Source organism: Podarcis erhardii, assembly GCF_964252035.2.
Source record: "Podarcis erhardii genome assembly, chromosome: 14".
In the NCBI taxonomy this organism is placed as follows: domain Eukaryota; kingdom Metazoa; phylum Chordata; class Lepidosauria; order Squamata; family Lacertidae; genus Podarcis; species Podarcis erhardii.
The window spans coordinates 37152906-37177268 of record NC_138503.1 but is presented as its reverse complement, the minus strand read 5'-3'; the positions used below and the strand labels follow the sequence as shown (position 1 = coordinate 37177268).

At 45.1% G+C, this 24363-nt stretch overlaps 1 protein-coding gene across 2 annotated transcripts in view; it reads right to left on the bottom strand.

Moving 5' to 3' along the window:
• Positions 1-252: 252 nt before the first annotated feature.
• PIGQ (phosphatidylinositol glycan anchor biosynthesis class Q) overlaps positions 253-24363 on the bottom strand; it is a 30485-nt gene continuing 6374 nt past the window's right edge. For both annotated transcript variants that reach the window (XM_081839796.1, XM_081839795.1), the window contains exons 2-11: positions 23600-24300; positions 18712-18843; positions 16542-16662; positions 11478-11604; positions 10457-10610; positions 7684-7795; positions 4714-4794; positions 4003-4117; positions 2746-2807; positions 253-2049 (exon numbers count right to left, since the gene is read on the bottom strand). In XM_081839796.1, coding sequence (XP_081695922.1) covers positions 1897-2049; positions 2746-2807; positions 4003-4117; positions 4714-4794; positions 7684-7795; positions 10457-10610; positions 11478-11604; positions 16542-16662; positions 18712-18843; positions 23600-24273 — 1731 coding nt within the window. In that variant the 5' untranslated portion in view covers positions 24274-24300 and the 3' untranslated portion in view covers positions 253-1896. The remainder of the gene's footprint in view (positions 2050-2745; positions 2808-4002; positions 4118-4713; positions 4795-7683; positions 7796-10456; positions 10611-11477; positions 11605-16541; positions 16663-18711; positions 18844-23599; positions 24301-24363) is intronic.

Sequence of the window (24363 nt, the reverse complement as noted above, 5' to 3'; positions counted from 1 at the left end):
CGCTAAGCCGCTAATAGCCGCTTAGCCACTAAGCCGCTAATAGCCGCTAAGCTGCTAATAGCGCTAAGCCGCTAAGCCGCTAATAGGGGTGCTTCGCAAGACGAAAAAACCGCTAGACGAAGAGACTCGCGGAACGAATTAATTTCGTCTTGCGAGGCACCACTGTATGTAATAGGGAGCTCAGAATGATCAAATACTAGATAATAAAGATCTTCTGCGGTTTCTGGTATAAAAAAGCATGGCAAATGTGTATTCTCTACTAAATATTTATATATCAAAGTTTTCGGGCAGTCTACATTTGTCCTAGAATTATCCTACAGGCGGTGTAATACAGGCGGTGACCATTTTAGACATGTCCAACTGATGAACGATCGCCTACGCACAGGTCCTTGGACCCAGAAGAAGGCAGAACGGGGGCGGGGTGGAACAGGCTTATATGCGTTCCGCCAACATGTGCGGGGGCAGGGAACGGAACCCTTGCACAAAATGGTCACTGCCTGTAATGATTCCCACCCTACCCCCTTTTAATGGACATATCACAATACGCTTGTAGAAGTGCTGTGACAAGCTGAGTGGGGCTACTTTTGAAAACAACAACCATGTCATATAATCTATAAAAGAAAGCAAAAGTCTGGGATGAGTAAAACTAAATGTCGTGACCTGGGAGCATATTTACATAATTTCCAATGCATTTTTTTCCAATTTTGCATAATCTGCTATGGGTTTCTAGTCACTTGCCAGGGGCAGGGGAGGCAAGGAACTCTGTAATTAACTATGGGCCAGACTAGACACAATGTTTGTCATGTAGTTTGACATTGTATAGCTGATTCCTTTTCAACAAAGAGCTGGTGTGGGTGGGAAATGGATCAGGAGTATGCCAGGGAGAGCATGTAACCCCTTGCCCACAGAATTCCCCCCACCTGCTATCTTCAATGGGAATAAAGCCCTATTAGCACCCATGAGAACTTTCTTCCTTTTGCAAATAGCAGATGTATATGGGCTCCATTCTAATCAGGATGGCAGAGGGTTAAAGATGCCATGGTCCTGATTCAGCTTGTCCATCTCTCACATCCCACCATGGCAGGTATTTGTCAAAGAGAAATCAATCACATAAGCTACATGATACATTTCAGAGCTAGCTTGCCCATTAATTCATAATACTTTAAGAACAAAGTCCTCCTGGATGAGGACATGGCTCCAACCAGACCAGCATCCTCCTGTCTCTGACAGTGGCTGGCCAAATACTTTTGGGAACCCTGCAAGCAGGGTATAAAAACATTGGCTCTCCCCAGGTGCTTGTCCCCCAACAGGAATTGATTGGAGCTGGGCAGACTCTCCAGACCACTGGAGGTCTTACTGGGCCACCCCTCTGGCTCCCAAGCTTGTGACAGGTGTTACCCATGCATCTTTACCCACATCATCACAATCACATGGGCTAGACACTTGTATGTCAGGAGTGGGGGGGAAGTGAAGCTGAAATTATCAAGAAGTGGAATTGTGTGTCAGATACCACACACTGGGCTCCTGCAGAAATGGCAGCTTACCATAAGAAAACAAACAAACGAAAACAGATTTCCTCTCGGCTGTCACGTTAATCTGGCCACCTGATACTTCCAGGCTGGCAATTTCTAACTCGGGATTAGATAATGTTTTGTTGAGTGGTGGTGGGGAGAAGGAATTCCCTCAATCCAGAGGAAAAGGGGAGCCCATTCCTGAAATGAATCCCTCCCTCCTTGGAAACTGACCGCCCAACACATTCCTGGCAAAATGAAGCATCCATCGGGTACCACTCGGCAGCTGCTGTTTCCAAGGTGTCTTTTGCCAGGAGTAACAGCCCTGCCTCTCCAGTGTTCCTTTCTGGCTCAAGCATTTGCAGTCCACCTCAGCTGCTGCGAATCAGTCCTGCTTCTCTCCTTTATGCTTCCAAGGGTAGATCAGCTCCCCAACAAGCAGCTTCTTGCACAAAGAGCCCCAGGAGTCCTTGGGGTAGCAGCTGTATGTTGGGAGCTTGTACAGCTGCACCACGCGGCCGTAGGTCAGAGGGTTTATCTGCCGGGAGAGAAGGAGCAAGAGGGACAGTTGCAGCGGCTGTACCTGGACAAGGCTGAGTCATGCGCACAGGGTGAGCGGTGTGCCTGTGTGGATTTGTGCGTGCAACTCCTTTCCTGCGTAAAGAGTTGCTCCTCTCAAATTAAAGCTTCACGCCTGACCGTTTGGTGATCTATTTCACACTCTTGGAAACAGGAGCGCAGAAGCTCAGCATAATGTGAGATCACAACTGACATGAGAATACCAAAGAAATGGCACTCTAAGTGTTTTTTCTGACATGGCTGTTGTTGGAAGACAGAATTAGGAGAGTGGAGTTCTTAACAATCTCTAAGCCACTGGAAATGGCTAGAGGATTCATAATTTGAGTTGACAGCACAAGGCTATTCTATATTCACTGCAAGTCTCACACTACATGTTATAGTAAGGGCTCTGGCCCTGATCCAGCAAGACACTTAAACACAAGCTTAGCTCAGCATCTTAGGGGGACTGAAGCCAGTTCAGACTGGACAGGATCCAGAGTGCTACAACTGATACCTTCCTTGCTGGGCTAAATGTTTTACAGAAAACTGAAGAGGAGTCCTGTGCACTCTCACAGAAGGGAAATTTGGGGAGCAGATCAATATGAAAGAGCAAAATGTTGTTCTAAAAAGCAGGGAAAGTCCTAAGCACAGGCCATCAAGCAATGACATGATTTACCTGCATTAGTAGTCGAAGAGGTTTCCCAGCTTCCTGCTCCAGAACTCTGAACTTCACACCAGCTGAAAATACACAAGAGTAGGTAATGGAAAGATACAGTCTGTATTGGCCGATTGGTTCAGTAGTCAATATGGTGCCCTCCTGATCTTGTTGGGACTTCAGCGCCCATCACCCCTGACTATAGGCCAAGTTGGCTGGGGCTGATGGGAATTGGAGTCTAAGAACATCGAGAGGGCATTATTTATTTATGGCTTGCATTTATACTCCACCTTTTCTCTAAGGAGCTCCTCCTCATTTAATCCCCACAATCACCCTGTAAGGTAGGCTAAGCTGAGAGGCAGTGACTGGCCCAAGGTCACCAACTGAGCTTTATGGCTAAGTGGGGATTTGAACCCTGGTCTCTGAGGTCCTAGTCCAACACTCTAACCCCTACACTACACAGGCTCTCATGGCTCCTCTTGCAACAAGGCTTCTCTAAAAGATGCAGGAGAAGCCAAGCTAGGAAGATCACAGGGAAAGTTGAATGTACTAGGGAAGAAGTCCAATTTTTCCATTCACTTTGTTCAGGGTTCAAACAAGCTGGTGTTTGTTTAAATGCCCTTAGCATTTCTGAACTTCTTTCATGTACAACATGATGGCACCATAGCTCAATGGCAGAGCACCAACTTTGCATATGGAAGGTCCCAAGTTCAATCCACTCTTGGCACCCCCAGCTAACAGGATCAGGAAGCAGGTGATGTGAAAGCCCCCCCTCTTCATCTGAGACTCTGGAAAGCTGCTGCCAGCCTAAGTAGAGAATACTGAATTAGATGGGCAAAGAGTCTGACCTGGTAGAAGGCAGATTCCCAAGAAACAGTCCACTGGGTTTTGGTGATCTCCCTTCTAACCTGTTTGTCAGTGTGATCCTACTGATGTATGTGGCAGGAACACCAGAAAACCAGTGAATGCCCATAAGGTTTCTTAGCTGTTGGAAGTGATAGCATCTTGTTCGCGAAGCATAATGACAGGTGATAATTTGCCTGAACTCCCCACCAGCAACCAATTAAACACACAGCCTTCCCAGTACCATGCAAGCCTTATGCAAACCATTGTTATTGCAGCAGTGGTGAGTGTTTCTATGAAATTGAACCCTGCTTTAAAGTACACATGACCAGTCTTCAGATGCCTGTCACTTGCTTCTAAGCAAAAATTTCCAACCTCTGTCCGCGCTAATATGCAACTTCTGAAGTCTTGCCTTGACTACAGTATGGAGCTTACATGCAAGTCTGTAGGATCGGCAGAGCCGGAGAATGACTGAATAAAAGGGCAGTGAGTTGATGAGGTCCACTAGCAGATGGATTAAGCCTTGTACAATCACCACCAGTAGACGGAGCTAGGAGGAAAAAGGATTTTTTTTTAGTTCAATCTACGGCAGTACAATCACTGGACAAATCACTGCAGAAGGCAGGGAGACAAACAGCAGGTGAAGCCAGAGCCAAGGACAATTAATGGTATATTTGTCCCCCTCCCACTCCTACCTGCAGAATTCTCACAAGGGCAACGTTGAGACTAAGGAGGAGGAGGAGGAACTGCTGGTTCCTAGACTGGCAGCAAGCAGACATCTAAGAAGGCAAGCAGGTGGAAGCTGGCTGAAGACAGCAACCACTGATTGCAACAATTGACACAACTGTTTTAATTGAGTGCTACTCAGACACATTTTGAGGTGGACCAGCATATCAACTGACCAATCATCCCAGACTCTTTTCTGGCTCCTAGGAGAAGGGGAAGGAAAGTCCTCTTTCCCCTCCCAGTCTTGCATCCTGTCATCCAGCCAAGTGCTGTTTGGACCATACAAACCCAACTCCATTCCACTTCGGCCAGGAACTGTTCAGCCACCCTTCATAACTTTTGTATATCCCTTTGAGAGCATTCCTATATAAAAGCAACCAATGCATTTATAAGTAGCAACAAAATCAGCAGCAAACTTACCAAGGTAAAGACCAAATAGTACAGTGCAGTTGTGGGCAGAAGAAACAGCAAGATGGTAAACAGCAAAGTGCCGATGAATAGCTGGAGGAGGAAAAGGACACAAATCAATCCTATAGCAGCTGAAGCCAGCTATAAAAAGAGATCTAAGTTATGAGTCAGTAGCAATACAAGGCTGAAATACTCTGAGAGCAAAGAAGCCTTATCCTTCCTGTTTTCAGATACATTTCATTCTGGGCAACCTTCTGGGGCCACATGCCAGTGGAGGGCAGGGCCATAGGCAAAAGCAGGCAGAGTGGGGAAAGTAAATTATACCTTGTACCGCAAGCTATCTTCTATACACATTCATACACCAGCCAGGGAAGCGAGAGGCATTATCAGAACTCAAAGACACATTTCAGCCAGTGAAAATGTTTACAGGTTTGGCGTATGATGTCAGCAATATCTGCAGGTGTGGCAGTGATGGGCTGGACTGTTGTCTTACCTTGGTAATGGACTGGATGAGAGCCAATAAACTGAAGCTCAATCCAGATAAGTCTGAGGCACTGTTAGTGGGTGGTTCCCTAGACCAGATGGCTAGGAGATTGCCTGCTCTTGACAGGGTTACACTTCTTCTGAAGGTATGCAGTTTGGGGATACTTCTAGCTTTTTTGCTGTTGCTTGAGGCTCAGGTGGCCTTGGTGGCATGGAGTGCCTTCCATCAGTTTTGGCTGGTGGCCACTATCTGGACAGGCATAGCCTAATTACAGTGGTACCTCGGTTAAGAACTTAATTCATTCTGGAGGTCCATTCTTAACCTGAAACTGTTCTTAACCTGAGGTACCACTTTAGCTCATGGGGCCCCCTGCTGCTGCCACCACACGATTTCTGTTCTCATCCTGAAGCAAAGTTCTTAACCCGAGGTACTATTTCTGGATTAGCGGTGTCTGTAACCTGAAGCGTCTGTAACCCAAGGTACCACTGTACTGTTGTCCACAGTGGCGTAGCGTGGAGGGTGCAGGGGGGGCCGGCCGCACCGGGAGCAACATCGGGGGTTAGGGTTAGGGGGCGCAAATCCACGGGTTAGGGGGTGCAAATTACTTGTCTTGCCCCGGGTGCTGACAACCCACGCTACGCCACTGGTTGTCCGTGCTTTAGTAACCTCTTGGTTAGATTACTGCAATGCATTATATGTAGGGCTGCCTCTGAAGATGGTTCAGAAACTTCAGCTAGTGCAGAATTTGGCAGCCAGGTTGCTCACTGGGGCAAGATGGTTTGACCATATTACATGAATCCTGGCCCAAATGCACTGGCTGCCAATCAGTTTCCAGGCCCAATTCAAACTGCTGGTTTTGACCTTTAAAGCCTTAAAGAGCTCAGGGCTGCAATACATCCATATGAACCTATCTGGAGCCTGCAATCATAATCCGATGCCCTTCTTCATGTGCCTCCTCCACAAGAGGTTCGAAGGGTGGCAGCATGGGCCTGGGTCTTTTCTGCAGTGGCTCCCCGTTTGTGTTATGTTCTCCCCAGGGAGGTTCGGCTGGCACCTTCATTATACACCTTTAGGTGCCAGGCAAAAACATTCCTCTTCAACCAGGCCTTTGGCTGATTGACATCCAATGCCCTTTTAAATGTGTTGTGGGACGGGGAAATAGTGGTTTCTTTTTGGTCTTACTTTTATTATATATTTGTGTTTTTTATATTGTAATCTTATGTTGTGAACTGTCCTGAGATCTATGGATGAAGGGTGGTAGACAAATTTAACAAATAATGATAATGTTAACGATAACGATAACAAACACTTGGAGAGTGTGAAGCAGGGCCAGTAGGGCCTGGGGTTGGGCAGGGAATGTGTGGTCCCAGGGTCAGACAGAGAGGCTTGGAAGGGCACATTCAGCCCCTGAACCTGAGGTTCCTGAACTCTGATATAAAAGATCACCAGTTGACGAGAACAAGAAACAACTTGGTTTAAAGCATTTCCCTTGCCTCACACCCACCCCCCAGGAAGGACTGAACAGCAGTGACCTCCTTGGCCAACTCTAGACTGAGAAGAACCTGACAGCCCTCAGACAAAATTCAGCAGCACGCTCTGCTTAAGCAGATCTCCAAAGCTCAGAGAGACAACAGCAGAAGCTGGAAGGAATATTTGCATCTTGCAACCCCCACCCCCAGCAATCTCTTGTCTCCTGGCAGACAAAGGAATAAAACAGTGGTAAGGAAGTTCAGCCCTAGCTTCCTCACTTTTCTCGCTTTGTTTGAAAGCAGGGTTGGGGATTGCGGGGACCCAGCCTCCACACTGGTCATGCTGTTACCTTGACATTTTGTAAAAGGTAAGAAACGGATAGAGCCAGCCCCCACCCTACTTCAAAACATTATCCACATCCTGATGGGAATGTGTGGGCCCAACTCCATCTGATGTGAATTAAATGGAGCCTTTTAATAGAAACACAAAGCAGCAGGTAACTATGGCAACACTGTGGGGTATGGTTGTAATTATTTGGTGTCTTTTACTCAGATTGCTTCCCCCCCTCCCCACCCACCCTTATCACTCCAGCGCTCTGACTTGTATGGCACCAGGCATCTGCCAAAGGAGTCTCTCAGGGATTAGGCCCCCTTCGGCTATAATTGCCTGAGAGCCAGGCAGAAAATTGGCCAGCGGAGAACAGTGAGATTCAGGGTTGAGTGATACACAGGGAGGCCGTGTCTGACCATTGTATGGGCAAAGAGGAAGATTGGGACTGAATGTTCCTGATATGCACCAGCATCCACGGTGTTCAGAAACATGCACAAAAGGTTGAATTGCAGCTCTTTCTGCCAATACACCTACAGATGCACAGCCGGTGACAAACAGCAAACCATTGGAAATAATGCCAAATTAAGCCCTTTGCATACGCACCATGGTGGGGGGGGGGTGAGGGGGTGAGTGTGCACATGCAAATCCACATGGAAATACAGAACTATCTCCCTCCCAGACACCCTGAAAACCTTCACCTGGTCCAAGTCGTAGGAGCAGGAGTCCACTCGTTGCCTCAAGACGTTCCACTTCTTCCCACGGAACAAGCGCCACAGTGACGACAAGCCATAGATTTTGAGGCAGTAGAGCCTGGGTCCAGAGAGGGGGAAAGCACAAAATCGTGACTGACAGAAAATACCTCTGTCTACCCCCAAAGTACCTTTAGGGACTCTTACTTCAATAGGGATCTCCTCGGCCAGCTGTCTAACCATGAGGTTCATTCCTTCTTGTGAACCACCCTGAGATCTTTGGATGAAGGGCAGTATATGAATTAAATAAATAAATACATAAAATTCAAATGGCAGCTTTCTTTGTTCCTGGCTGGGCACTCCACTGCACATCTGGCAAGGCAGGATGTGTACTGGAGAAAGCCAGGTCTCTTTCTCCATCAGCTCATTTAAGGTGATAGTGAGGCCCAAAGACAGAGAGGCTGAGGCAGGGGACCAAACACAGCCTTTCAGGCCTCGCTATCCAGCCCTCACTAACCACGTTCTACGCCTTCCTTGAATGCTTCTACCTGGCTGGAATGAGTGTGAAAATGCTTTTTGCTCGCCCGGAGGGAGAGCTGAGCATGTGTGCAAACCTCTGACTTTGGTGTGGCTGGACACGTTGCCCACTGCATGACATGCCCTGTCCACCTTATGACATGCAGCCCCTGGAAGGTTGCCTACAAGTGAATTCTGGAAAAGGATCTTGGCTCTTGCGGTAAACGAGTATTCTGCGTCTACCGAACTTGTACCCTAGAACCTATCTTGGAATGCTCAGGAGTTGAGGGGGTGTTTCAATAGGCCAGTAGTCCCTGTGGAAAAGGTTTTCTGAAGATTGAAGTTTGAAAACTTAGTAGGCTTCAGAACAGGAACACGGGAAGCTGCTTCACACTGAGTCAAAGCACTGATCCATCGAGATCACTGTCTATAATGATTGCCAGCATCTCCCGGGGTTTTCAAAACAGAAGCTTTTCCCAGCCCTGCGGGAAGGTGCTGCCAGCGACAGAACCTGGAACTTTCTGCAGGCGAAGTAGATCTTTCTTTGCCCTACAATTTACTTCTCTCTCTCCTGCCTCTGATTTTCTAAAAAAGGAAGGAAGGAAGGAAATGAAGAAAGGAAAGGAAAGGAAAGGAGTAAAGATGGTGATGATGCTATTGGTACCACCCATTTTAAGCCAGAACATGAGCACCTTATAGGCCCGGCTCACCCAATTGAAGTCTTTTGCTGTATACGAGGCCCAGGCCTCCTGTGCATAACTGTTTTTAAAGCAGCCACTTCCCACTCCTTATAAGCCATCAGGACGGATCTCTGGCATCCAAGTTCACCTGAAGAGTTGCTAATTGGGTTCTGGGAACGAACCACCTAAAAGCCTCCTCCTTGGTGGAATCAGTTTTGCAAGTAAAACTCCTGCAAGTTTTGCAAAGCTTCTCCTGCACCAAATGCTCTCTGCAGCTCTGACAACCTTATACTCCCAGTCTCCCGCAGCCCAATAAAACGCTGCCCTTTTATTCCCCAGCATGGTATCCTTATGAGAACTTGCTTTGTTTCCCTGGGCTTCTTTTCTCCAATTGTCCTCCTTGTCTTTGGATACAAAAGATGCAGCAGAGAACATTTTGTTTGGAAAGGCTATGGTGAAAGTAACCCTGACATATTGGGTATGAAATGTGATATACGCTGTGCATACACATTCTCCCCGTTTTTTCCTGTTTGCAACAGTAAAGAGTGCAGCACCCTCTGGTGGGCCAGACAAGTGCAGAAGGCTAGGAAAAAAACGTATTTTACCTGGGACGCTGGAAAGATGCTACCAGTCAGAGGAGACACTACTTGCCTAGATGGACTCTGAAAAAGTTCGCTTCGTATGTTCTCTTCCAGCCCACCACAGTGAACGGTGACACAGCATGCTGACTATCCCACAGATATTCTTTGGTGCATAGTTCTTAACCAGTGGGTTACCAGTGGCCCCCCCAGATGCTGTTAGACTCCAGCTCCCATTAGCCCCAGCCAGGATGATGGAAACTAGTTCAGCAACTTCTGGAGAAGCACAGAGTCCCCCAACCCTGCTTTATAATAACTAAATTACTTGGGTATCATTGAGACTTCATAGCTCACACTCTTCAGAGTTCACATTACACCAACACCTGATACATTGTACAAGATGTTTTACAATCTTTGGCCTAGTTCAGATAACACAACAATCCTGATTCAATGAGCCATGATTTGTGGGACTAGGAACGAGCCTTGTGCCCACACTCTCTCTTGCGTGCCTTCATCCAACATTACTCCATTTTCTAAAAACACACTTTTCTGTGACCTTTGTATTAGGAAACTGCTGCTTGAGTGATCCTTACAAACTAGGAAACCAAACTATGGTCTGATAATCTGGTTTTGAGGAACCTCATTTTCCTGGCTTGCATGTACATGTAAACTGTGATTTAACAACCCAGCAAGTACTGAATTAAGATTAGTGATAGAAGGGAGAAAATGCATGGACACATGCTCATTCCTGATCTGACAAACCATGTTTTGTTGGATGGGGCCATTATGTCTGAATCAGGCCAATATCTGGTTCATATTTTTCACAGTTCAGAGTGATAATCAGTCTCCACATTGTAAAGTTGGAGAAGCTACCTGCCCAAAGGCCTCTCAATTATCTCTTGAATGGTGAGATATAATCTCAGGCCTTACATGCTGGTGAGTAATGAGTTCACAGTGGTTCTTAGCACATGGGCATATGCCTAGCTGCAGCAGATAAACCACACCCACCTGGCTCCATAGACATAAAAACAGTAGATGTGAAAGGTCATGAGTGCAATGATATCAGAGACGATGGAAAGGGCCACTGTCAGGCCTAGACAGGCTGATAAGCCAACATGCCAGAGGATCATCTCAATGAAAGGAGACATCAGATGGATATAACCTGAAAGAAAAGGAAAGAGCAACACTGAAAAGAATATCACTCCTGTTCATTGAGAGGCTTCTGAGACACAGAAGGAAACCAATGTAGCATCAAAATATCCCCACTACCACCACCTTCCTCAAAAGGCTAAGGACAAAACCCAAATGTCTCATATGCTCTCTTCTCCAAGGGGTGACCCCCTAAGGCAGTCTTCACCAACCAAGTGCTCTCCAGATGTTTGTGGGCTACAACTCCTGTAAATCCTGACCAATAGCCATGATGGCTGGGCTATTGGTCCAAAACATCTGGAGGACGCTGGGTTGTGAAAGATTGCCATGGAGGTTTGCATGGGTCTTAATATGTTCATTCAGAGCACAAATCCCAGTAAGGACACATTACCTTTTGCCTGACTCGCATGGCAGGTGCATTTCAGCCTGTCAACATAAAGGAAGTAGAGTGGTGCATAGTTGATGAACAGCACCCCTGCAACTGATTTAGTTAAGCACAGGACAAGGATGAAACAGATTTAGTCTTTGCCATTCCAGTGCCCTCCTGATACATTGGACTACAACTTCTGCATGATTTGCCTTGTATCTTGGGTCCTTCAAATGCTACCAGAACGTGGCAATTTTGCTGGCATCGCTAGTTAATTTGGGGAAATCTACTTCTCCAAAAGATCAATCTTTCTGCAATAAGGAAAGTGATGAGGAAACGCAATGGAAACAGTCTGACAGCACTTGCTCTGATGCAAAGTCATTTGCAAACAAATCAGGAAGAACGCTGGATATGACCTTACTTTAAAAGTGAAAGTAAAATCCTTTGCATTTGGAAAAGTTCACAAAATTCTTTCTCTCATTTTAAATCACAGGTAAAAGCAGGTGCACTTACTAATCCAAAGGTGAATGTGATAAAGGAAGAATCGCCCCAACACTTGGTCCAGAGCTCTGTTCATTTTCAAACCAGCTGGCACACCCATCAGCCACTGCAGAAGGTCCTGGAGCTGCTGGGCCACATGCTACCATAAAGGATAAAACAGCTGGGGTTAGCAGAAAGCTGTTCTGTTGTGTGTGCAACGTGCTCCCCGCAAAAAAGATGAGATCATCTGAAAGATTCTGTTACTCTTTCCTTTGTGGAAGGAAAAATAATATTTTCATGGTTGTACTGGAAACATTCAGCTTGTTTGGAGTACACAGTGAGATTTGTTGGTGGGAATGGATTTAATTTTTCCATGTTGTGGAGGGAAAAAGTTGTTTGATAGTATAAAATGAAGACCACATTTCCAGAAACTGGATCACCAGTTGGCGAGTCAGCAAAACATTCAGCAGCAGAGGAAAGCATCTGGTCTTCAGAAAAAGAACATTGCACAGTAAAGAACATCTTAGGAAGAGCTATGTGTGCAAATTAAGGCAAGCAGAATGGATACTTGGGTCAAGTCCATCAACATCAGTGGGCTTAAGAACACACCATTCAGTAGACTTGCAAAAGAGAGGGAAACAGGAAAGTTACCACCATGGGAATGAACGCCAGAGGGGACATGAAAGGGGCATTAGAAATAATTTATCAGGGCCTGACACGTCTCAAATGGTAGGAGTCTTACAAGAGAACAGAGGAAGAGCCCTGCTACATTAGACCAAAGGCCAATCTAGGCCAACATTCTGTTCTCACAGTGGCCAACCAGATGCCTATGGGAAGCCCATAAGCAGGACACACGTGCAATAGATCTCTCCTGCTTGTGATCCCAAGCAACTGGCATTCAGAAGCATATGGCCTCCCATAATGGAGTTAATATAGCCATAATGACTAGGAGCCATTGAGAACCTTCTCTTTAGTGAATTTGTTGAATCCTCTTTTAAAGCTTTCCATGTTGGCGGCCATCACTACATCCTCACATAGCAAATTTCATAATTTAACTATGCATGGGGTGAAGAAGGATTTCTTTTTGTTTTAGCTGACTTCTGAATGAAATTCAAGAAGAGAACAGACAATCCTGCATGCTATCTGACCTTTGAGGTATCATATTTCTTTCATCCTCAGTCTTGCAAATAGCCACATGCCTGGTTGCCTATAGTTGGTTAAAATGACCTCCAAACCGGGCAGGATTCCCCCCACCCCCAGTACTTGGTTTTCTATTTTCATTCCCATAATGACTAACACGAGGAAGTGTAGTAACGTATGAGGAATAAATACTTATTTTGCGCTTATTTTCAAGGCTGATAAATAAGATAATATATTGAACATGTCTCTCATATATATATTTGCCTTTTCTCAAGTGTACCTGATAAGACAGAGTCTCTTAAGATTCTTTGAAAATGCATGGAAGACTCGACTGGGAATCCCAGAGACCAACCTTTAGAAATCTGCTACCCTTTAGCACATTGTTTTACTTACAGCAAGTGTTCTATTTACAGTAAAGTACAGCTCATCCCTAAAGACATACTCCCAAGATAAGTAGTTCTGCTCTACTTATCAGCTGACCTAGAGACATTTATGAAGGGTATTCTGCAATTAATCTGGAGCCTCAATAGTGGCAGTTAAGGATTCTTTCCTCCGTTAAATATTTCATTGTCTTTAAACCTTCATCTGAAGCATCAGTGATGGATACAGCTAAGATGGACTTTTGTTTAAGTAGCAAGAACAATTATCTTGGGATGGGCTTAGCAGCCAAGTTTTATGTCTACACTGAAGGCCACTTGCTACACTACCCTTTGTGTTTCCAGAAGTGGCTGACATGTCGTTGCCATTAGCCGTTCGACTGCTCAGCACCTCTGGGTTTTGATGCTGCTTGAGTGGAGCTAGCTGGCAATACTTTACTGGAGTGGACCATCACACCTGAGGTGCCTGGGATGGAGTTGGGTATACAGCACCCATGTCTTCTTTTACAATTTATGGCCTTCACATAGCACAAAGTTAAACTGTGGCATTCGCTATTCCAAGAAGTAGTGATGGCCACAGACTTGGACTACTAGTTGCTAGGAATTTCAGGTGGAGAGAGTGCCTCTTGTGAGCTTCCCATAACGGATTTCTGGTTGGCCACCATGAGAACAGGATGCTAAACTAGATGGGCTGCTGGCCTGATCCAGCCTCATAATGCTTCCTGGAGAAAGAAAATCACATCTGTGCCTCCTACTATCCCCACACTGCACTATCACGTTGAAGTGACATTGGATCTGCTATGAAGATTCTCCACCCCACTCCTCAAACATGCAGCCTTGGTAGCACACTATCCTTTCAAACACCGTCCACAATATTCGAGTGCCACCCTGCTATTACCTACTGCAAAATTCAACAAGGGAAGAATCTGTGTGCTTCTGGCCACGAGACGGAAATGGCAGGAAGAGAATTGCAAAATGGCATGGAAAGCTCATGTATACTGAAAGAAAAGAAGAGACAAGCACAGGAAATCCTTTCAAGGTATTTAGTACTCAGGAGCACTCCTGTGCTGATGCTGTCAAGTGGCACAGCTGTTGTGAAGGCAGCAGAAGGCTGATGGCGCTGGTGGAGGAGAGCCTGGTATAGGGACTAGTGACAGGAGAGACTGAATGCTGCCAGTGGGAATGACTGAAGGCCAAGGAGCCTGGGAGGGCTGGATTTCGTGTTCTGATTCAAAATAAATGAACCGAGCATTTGGCTTCAGAACTCCAGTTTCTATGATTTATGAACTTGAGGTTATCTCCATGTTTGCCACACAGCATTTGGCATTCAAGATTCAGCCACAGGCTAGAGCAGTTTTCATTAATAACCAAACTGACTGTGCCATCTCCCTCGGTTTCGCTCCCATCTGAGGCCTGGCTGGCTAGGATCCAGGGCTGATCTGTGCCACCGCTGACTTCCACTGACTTGCTGTTCCAAAGGGAAGTGCAAGACACTTTAGAAACAGATCTCATATAATATTTACAGCATCCACCGGAATTAAAGATTTAAACATCCAAGATAGAGGAAAGCTATTTTGTGGCATGGCATGTGTTTGAATCTCTTGGTGCCTGCAGCTTTGCATGTCTGTCCACAGGATTGAAGATCCATAAAACTGTGGTTTTCAACTTAGCCTAGTATGAAACCCACAGTGCTTAACCATTTTGGAAAGGATCAGAGGTGGGGAACCCACAGCCTGAAATAGACTGTGTCTTTAGCTGCAGTCATTCATATTAAGGATGCCTGACAATGAAAGAATTCAGGGCTGGTCTGAAAAATGCTGGGGCCTGGGTTGGAATATCTCAAAAGTATCTTCTTACCCACTGGCTAACAAGGGGCACAACTCCCACCAGACCCAGCAAATATGGCAAATGGCTAGGAACAATGGGGGTTGTAGTTCAGCAACATCTGGAGGGCCAAAGGTCCCACACACCTACACTAGAAGGTCTGCCCACACAAGCTCCATTGAAGTGTACATGGGGGCTGTACTTCTTTTGGAGGCAGGTAATGCAAATCATATTCAGTCAACCCAAAGTCTAATCAGAGGGAGACTTGCCTTTGCAAGTTGCCAGCTTTTGGACAGCTCTTCAGAAAAGAGATGTAGGAGAAGCCTCATTAAATGTCTGACCCTCAGCCCTCATGTGGTCCTTGGCCTACTTTCATGCTGGTATTGAGAAAAACATTGGGGGGGGGGGAGGGAGGCAGAGAGGGAAGTGGAGGGACGGGACCTGCCCATCTTCAGTTTTGGCACAACCTATTTTGGGCTCTGTTCCTGCCCATTTTACACTCCGGTTCCACCCACTTTTAGTAGGCAGCCTTGAGAAATCACCACCAAGAGACTGCATCTCTCAATGACCAAAAAGAAAAAGATTTCCCACCCAAAGTCTAATCAGAGGGAGACTTGCCTTTGCAAGTTGCCAGCTTTTGGACAGCTCTTCAGAAAAGAGATGTAGGAGAAGCCTCGTTAAATGTCTGACCCTCAGCCCTCATGTGGTCCTTGGCCTACTTTCATGCTGGTATTGAGAAAAACATTGGGGGGGGGGGGAGGGAGGCAGAGAGGGAAGTGGAGGGACGGGACCTGCCCATCTTCAGTTTTGGTACAACCTATTTTGGGCTCTGTTCCTGCCCATTTTACACTCCGGTTCCACCCACTTTTAGTAGGCAGCCTTGAGAAATCACCACCAAGAGACTGCATCTCTCAATGACCAAAAAGAAAAAGATTTCCCACCCCTGCTTTTGCCACACAAAAATGGGCCATTGCCTAGTAATTTCTTTGTAAAGCAGCTATACTGCCAGATTCTGTAGGACTCTATTCCAGTCTGGGCTGAACGGTTCATTAAGAGAAAATGAGGGGAGACAGAAAAGCAAGAGAGCACTAGTCATTTCTTTCACCGAATTTCAGGGAAAGGGACACTTAAATTAGGTCCTTGTTTTCACATGAACCTTATTTCCTAGGCAACTTTGCTCCATTCAGTGGCTGAAAGCAAACTTGCACCATAAAGAGAGAGAGAGAGAGAGAGAGAGCAGGAGTTCCCAATGCACCATCAAATGCTCAGGACTCATTCCAGAACTGCTTCTGCTGGAGGAAACTGATGCCAGGAAAAGCACATCCTGCCAGGTTGAACCTGCAGTGCAGGCAGTTGATTGCCTCCATGTGTGGCATCATTGGGAAAGGAGGAGAGAGGCAGAAGGGTCTCTCAGCAAGGTGATTAATACTCAAGTGTGTGTTTTGTGCTTTGTAGGGTTGCTATAAAATAGACACGGATAACTGTCTTCTCTAGAAACTGTAGAAGGTAGAAACAAATTACAACCACAGGAAGAGTGGGGGTGGGGGTAGGGTGTCCTAAAAATACAGATCCCAAGTGTCAAAAGACCAGGGTAAAGGGATGAAGAGGTGTGTCTTCAGCATACAACGAAAGCCGTATAATGAAAGTGCCAGACACACCTTGGCAAGTGACCCATTCCCATATTGGAGCTGATGTCATTTTTAGTTAATCCTTACAGTGCTGGCCTCAGGGGTATGAGGCTCAGCCAAAAACTTACATCAGCCATTGGAACAAGGGCATTGGCAAGATGACCAATTCGATTCTTCTGGTACAGCCAGGACATCAGTAGTATCCCAAGAGTCATGTCAATCAGAAGAGAAAGAAATATGTTGGCTTTTCTGAAACCAGGGTAGAAATAAATAAATTCAGGTTCAAGGCAAGAGAGGAATGGCTAGATTATTGGCAATCCATACTCTTTCTCTTAATATTGTTATTGTACTTAATGCTGTTATTGTAAACCAAATTGGAATTAGTTCCTACTAAAAGGCTGTATATAAATGCTTTTAATTAATTAATTGCCTATAGAACACAAACTATAGTTTAAAATTTCCAAACAGGCAGATAAAACCATGGCTTAGAGCTGCTTCTTTACTTACACCTCCAGGTGCTTCTGGAGGTTAAACAACAAAAGCGGCAATGCTTGTCAATTCAGACATTACACCAAGCCACAGTACTAACCATGGTTTGAAGTGGGTTTGCAAACCATGCTTTCTGGTTCTTGGGACTGTCAGCTGATCCAAATGATGGTTTCCCAGTTCAGACTTTACACTAACTCAGCCTCCACCAACCTGGCGATTTCATGATGTTTTGGAGTACAATGCCCATCAGCTTCCTATGGCTGTGCCGGCTGGGGCTGGTGGGAACCGTAGTCTAAAATGTATAGAGGGCACCAGGTTGGCAAAGGCTGTATTGACTCAAGCTCTGACAGCCCAGCATCACTCAGCACTGAGGCAGGCACAGGGGTCAATTCTGATAAACCTATTTGCACACCACCATTATGAGGAAAGACTGCAGCTCACTGGTAGACTGGTAGAGTATTCACCTTGCATGCGGAAGGACCCTGGAGAGCTGCTGTCAGTCAGTGTACATAATACTAAGCTACATGGACATAATGGGTTTGACTCAATACAAGGTATCAGATGTTCCAACAGCTGCGTTATGCCAGCAGATCCTGTATGCATCTGGTAGAGTGGTCCACAGGACTGGATCGGTTCATTCAGTAAAGGTAAAAATATAATTTTTGGATTGGTTTTTCGGAGCTAAGAAGATTCAAAAAACCCAAAGTGATTCAACCAAAAACAACAACAGCAAAAGTCAAATAAAAATATAAGGCATACAATGTAGTCGTTGGGTCATGAAATGCTGGATGTTCTCAAGGGGGTATCTGAGGTCACTGCAGCTGGGGAAGGAGCAGAAGGTAGGCGCTGGTACAAATATTCCCAACAGCTGCGTCAGTGCTTGCCAGGCTTGTTTCCTGGGCAACCTCTTTTTTTGCTAGACAGGAATGGAAGTTGTGTGGGTGGGAATACGGGGGCACACATAAAAATATGCTCTAATCTAAAACTCTCAGGTGCAGCTGTATGGACCATAAGCATCATGGAACAGAAACGCATTTCCAGAAAAAGAGCAAAGCAAACAGACAGCAATTATATTTTGGGCAACACCTCACTTATAAAAACCCCCACAAAGTCAGCCCTAAGCATTTCTGTGCTATAGTTAATCAACATATCCCACAGTTTTTAGCTTCAGGGAGCTCTTTCCAAATTGAGCAAGGCCATGACAAAGAGTGGTGGCTGGTCAATCAGGGTACATGGTACACCCTCACTCTGTCTTTAGCCAGCCTCTACCTGCCTGCCTTTACTTTGAACAGGCCCAGAGGGTGGCACTGCCTCTTCCTTCTTAACCTCAGCACTGCCACTGTAGAACTCTGCAGGGTGGAGGATGGGGACAAAACTAGAATTAGCTGGTTTTGCCTGCCATTGGCTCTGCCTCTGCCTCCTGTTGGCCACCCAACTTTCCATCCTACCAGTCCCAATGGCCACCAGATGACACAATGCTCCTGGCTTTTAAGATTTCAGTAGTTATTGCTTACAAATGTCCACATCTTTCTTGAATGCTGTAAGGGCTGGAAACAGGCTGGGTTTGTGAAGTTGGATTTGCCTACCAGCTTGTCACAGATCAGCATATACAAGAAGGAAAGAGAGAAAGAATATCTCACTGGGCTGTGCCAGGGTGCTTGGGCATGTTTGGAGTAGTTATTTGGTTCCTGGGCAATACTACTAATAGGAACTGTGAGAGTTTTTTTGTGAATCGCATAGTTTGTTTTGATGTATTTGGACACAGACCTGTTCACATCTACCAGGAGAATTCCCATCTCTAGGCCTTACCTCATTAGCTGAGTCTGATTTGGAGCCTTCCGCCTGCTACTGATAATTTGGAGGTGCTGCAGCCGGTGCCCCAGCTGCTCACAAGTTGACAGCTTGCTCCAGATGAAAGACAAGGGCCAAAACGTCAACACTCTAGATTTGAAAACAAAAAAAGGCAAAAATGTCAGCCAATGAAAATGATTGTACAAGATTCCCAGGACTCCCCATGCTTCTTCAGATGAAAACACCTGAAAATTCTGAAATGCTGCAGTGATCACATTATAATGCCTTTACATCCAGAACCCCTGTCTTCTCCACACCCCACAACCAGCCATTTGGGCCTCCATGGAAGGGGATCTCTCATGAATGAAAAAGCTCACATGCCACCAGATTGGATTTGCAGTGTTACACATTCCCATTGTTACCTGGTTGTCACACAAGTGCATCGGCTCAAAGGCATCAGTAATAACCATTAAGCTCGTAAAAGCCCAGCAGAATTCACGGTGGGCAGCCCTTGAGGCCTTTTCAGCTACCCTTCACAAAAGGTTTGTCAGGTTCAAAGCCTCGGAGCTCATCTCTGTCTGCCCCACCCTGGACAGCTGAGGTGCATCCCCAGTAAATGCAGCGCAGGGCAATTCCCCGCTCACATTCCCCGAATTATTCTGCACTTTGCTGCAGCCCACCACCTTGGAGCGAAATGAACGCACATCCGTTCAATTGGCCTGCCTGGTAACAACATCTGAAGTGACAGAGGAAAGAAAGTGTCGCTTGTTGATTGCTCTAAAAGACCCAATGGGTGGTGGCAGCCTAGGGCTAAGTGCTCTTCTTGGCGACATAAATAGGGAGACATACAAAGTCATGTTGGAAAACATAATTTCCTTTTAATATTTCCTTTTATTTCAGAATTACAGTCTGCAGGACCTTATTTTACCACAAGGGAATTCCAAAGCACAAAGTAGAAACAGAAGTATGGAAAATGTTATGCGTGGGGTTTTTTGGGGGTTTTTTTTTACATTTTTAAATCTAATATCTATCAACCTTCAATCAGTTTAATTATATAGGACACTGTTAAACTTAATGATGAATAATGTGGAATTAGCAACCATTTGAATATGACACCAGATTATTCAGAATGGTATAATCCTAAACAGACTACGAGGAGCTCTAAAGTGCTTTTCAGATAATGTTTTTGCTAGTGGCATGCTGCACTGTAGAAAAACCGTAAGTGTCTCTTTTTTTTGCGGGGGTGACTAACCCATTTCCACCTGAGAACACAACTAGGCCTTCTGAATTATTTAATCCAGGATTAAGATTTCTGTTCAATATTTTAAATGCAGAGCAGAAAGACCAGCAGGATTTACCTAGAAACTCTTCAACCCATGTTGTTTTTCATGGAGAATGTGATTACATTTGTAAAAAAACATATCTCCTTATCAAACAGCTTCACAAAGGATTGTGATAATATATTTCTTCTGTTTTATTCCTTATCGGCATTAGTTTCTGCAACACTTATATAAAACCAGTTCACATCCTGCAACACATTAAATAAATATGATAGCTCATGGAATTCTCCTTTATGTTTCAGTGACCAAAAAAGGCTTATTTGGCCTGGATATTATTCCAGAAAATTCATACAATTTTCTGGTAATACAAAAAGTAAAAAAGGAGTAAATTCTGTATAACAGCAATACAGTGGTACCTCGGGTTACAGATGCTTCAGGTTATAGACTCCACTAACCCAGAAATAGTACCTCGGGTTAAGAACTTTGCTTCAGGATGACAACAGAAATCATGCAGCGGCGGCGCGGCGGCAGCAGGAGGCCCCGTTAGCTAAAGTGGTGCTTCAGGTTAAGAACAGTTTCAGGTTAAGAACAGACCTCTAGAACGAATTAAGTTCTTAACCCAAGGTACCACTGTATCACAAAGTATCACAAAATAGTGTGCAAGCATTTCAGTTCTCCCGAACTCTTATCTATCTATCTTCATTATAACTAGCCTGAAAGAGGGTTCTGGAAAACTTTTTTTAAAAAAAGTATACTATTTTGTTATATTTTGTTTACTTAATAAAGGTATTGCTCCAACATAGATTTTGCAATTTGGTGGGAAATTGATAGAGAACCACATTTGCAGTTTAGGGGTGGAAGTCTACTCTCTCGTCCTTCTCTCTGACACTATAAAATAATGAATGCCCATCGATCTGTTCTTTGAATTTTATCCAATGTCAGTCATACCCAGAGTATGCCACAAGGTGGTGCTAAAGAGCAGGATATAGTTCAATGTAGTATTGTGGGAAAACTCCTGTGAGATAGATTTCTATACTTATATTGGCATCCATTTATAGTGTGGTTTCATTTAATTTTCCAAGCAAAAGCTGAAAATTTCCGCTTCAATTGAAAAGCTGCATTACAAGTATCATATAGGAATGGTGTCTATACTATTTATGGCACACCCTGTTTCAGTGACTATACTGTCTTAAACTGTTTTTAATTTTTAATTGTTGTAATCCACCCTGGGACATGCTAATGAAGGGCAGGTCATGAAATAAATAAATAATAGGCCAGCAAAGTTGTGTGTGCAGTCCAATATCCTCTCTTGTGACTTGCAGCCTGCTCTCCAACCTCTTGCGTAGGTAAGGGGCTTCCCGTTGACCCAAATAAGGTAGACAGGAGGCTCCCCAGAGAGTAAGCAGGGATCCAAGGGGTCCCAGCCAATTACAGACCACTTGATTCCTGCAGCTCCATGATCTGACCTTCAACTAATGCTCCACTGAACTGCTAGAAACTGGTCACATCCAGAACTGCTGCAATTGCTTTAGATCTACCCAGCGCTTTTTTTCTTTAAAAAAAATGTTTCGGTGTACTCTCATTTTGACTCAAAAAAATCACCATTTTATAGTTCAAATTGGGGAAAATAAATACAGTAAATGGACAAAAGTAAAAAGATTCACAAAATGTTTAGGGGTATGCATATTCCCGCGTAGCCCCAGAAAAAAAAGCACTGGCTCTACCTATTACCTCTGGTAGCAGAGATTCATCTGCATGCACAAAACCTCCATTCCTGCCCCAGTGTTCCCCCCAGGCATTTGAAGACATGCTGAAAGCTACAAGTTTTACACATCAGGCAGAAAGTATGAAAAAGCTGGCTATAATATTTCATGACAGTATTAGTCGGTTGGAAACCTGTTGAGGAGTTCTACTCTCTATAGCCTGAGGCAACACTTGCTGCAATGGTTTGCTCATGAATGCTTTAGGTAACTAGTATCCAAATGGAATTAATCAAAGCTGCCCTTTGCCAGCTTGGAAACAATACTTCAATCCCCCGGTTTTGGCAGCACAACCTGATCTCACTTGAAAGCCTGCTGAGCTTTACAGGGGAGAGCTTTTAAACTTCACATCCATTCAGAATTACACTTGGCCACCCTCCAGAGGCCTTCCCATTGAAAACAGGGGAAGAATACAACATCAATGGCATTTCAACAGGGCTGGGGATTGGGGCAGCCATCTTCCGGCCATCTTCCCCCTCCTTAGCCTCCGTGTTGCCCCTTGTTGAACTCAGCAAGAGAAGGGACAAATGTAGAACTAGTTAGCTCTGCCTATCACTGACCGTGGCTTCACCTCCTGTTGGCCTCCCTACCTTCCGATCTTCCAGTTCTAACAGGCACCAGCTGCCACTGAAGTCTACACTTTACACAACAACCACTTTCACAGCAGGGACATCTACAGAAAACAGGTCAAATGTGATCCATGTTCAGAAGCCAGGGAGCTCCAGCCCAATCAAGACTACCTGGGGCATGTATACTGGTGTTAAGGACACACTTCTTTCATCGACAGTTCTGACATGTGGCATGAAACGCAGGTGTTGTTGCCAGCGAATCAGTAAACGTGAAACAGTGTTTCACAGCAGTTTCACAGCGCTACTGGATCCAGCTCTGTCACTGCAGGCTCAGGTAGCCTCAGTGGCTAGAAATGCCATTTACCAGCTGCAACTGGTTTGACAGCTATGGCCATTCCTGGACCAGGAGAGCCTGTTGTTCATGTACTGGTTACTTCAAGATTACTGCAATGTGCTCCATGTATGGCTTCCCTTGCACTTGATCTGGAAGCTGCAGTTAGTGCAGAATGCTGCAGCACGATTGCTGATGGGAGTGAGGCCTTGTCAGCATATGACACCTGTGCTCAGAGGTCTGCTCTGCTTGATGATCTGCTACTGGGACGAGTTCAAGGTGTTACTATTAGTATATATAGCCCTTAACAACTTGGGACCAGTTTACCTACGAGATTGCCTTACCCCATATGTGCCCACTCGACTGCTTCAAGTGGCAGAATTGGCACTTTGCGTTGAAATAAAAGTATTGTTGAAATAAATAACTAAACATTGTAGATTAGTTTTGGTTTTTAATCCATTTTAAAGCAATTTCACCACTATACATTCCTAAACCCTAAACAACTTTACTGCTGTACATGTGTAATTCCTAAACATCTTGGGCCCAAAGTACGTTAAGGATAGCCTGATTCCTTATGCTCCACCTTGATCACTGAGGCCTTCTGATGGGACACTTTTTGTGGTCCGACATGCCCCTGGGCTTTGGTTGGTACTTACCAGGGGCGGAGCCTTTAGCATGGGTGGCATGTATTGATCTGTATGTGTAAATTAAGATGGATGTATTGATGTTTATTGTATTGTTAATGTGAATTGATGCCCCCCCATTTTATTTTCCTTTATAAATTTATGCACATATGAGTTTTCTGACAATATGAAGTCTGAAAACCACTGCACTAGGAAACTGCCCAGAAAAACATAATTTTGCATATAAAAATATTACACAGACATTTTTAAAAACCCAACTTTCTGATTTAAGCTATGCATAAACTGTATTTGATTTTGTTCCTATTCACCCCACATGACATACCTGCTTTTGCAGACTCCACACACAAGTGAAAGTAGGAAAGTTATCAGCATACATGCAGGAACAGAGGCCTGTTTCAGCAACTCCACAATAATACTGGCTTCTACTCCTTCTGACTGCCAGTGAGTGAGCTTGACAGGCCCCTCGTCATACCTGTCCTTCATGAATAGTAACTTGCTCTTTGCAACCGTGTCAAACACGGCAACTAATTTGGAAGCCTCCACTGTCTTCTGATCAGAAGAAACAACCTGGTCCTGTGCAGGGTGAAGCTGCGACAGCATCACTTTACGCTGGTCATAATAAACCAAGATATTTTCATCTTCCTCATTGCCATTAGAGTCTTTCCAAGAGGCGGAACAGCTCCAAAACTTGCTTCCTTTCTCCTTGCTGAGTTGGATCCAGGGGTCGTGTGAAAAAATGGTGCCAAGGTCTTCAAGGAACCTGTCCAAACTCTCTTCCTTTGCTTGCTTGGTTTTAGTCCATGAGCCCAGCACAGACAGCTTGACTTGTGTTGCATGTTGCATTTCAGAGAGATACTGCTTTACCTGACCAGGAATGAAAGGGAAGTGGATCACAGCCAGGATAACAGCGGAGTTCTGTTCTGGGATCCATCGTCCAACCAGCAGGCCACTTTCAGCTGCCGAGCAGCAAATGGGGAAGAATATCTTAAGCACCATGATCTGGAAGCTTGGAAATCAGAAAGCCTGGAAATAAAAAGCACACACGTAAATAATACTTAATACTGCTGGGTAGAAGCACAAGGGGCA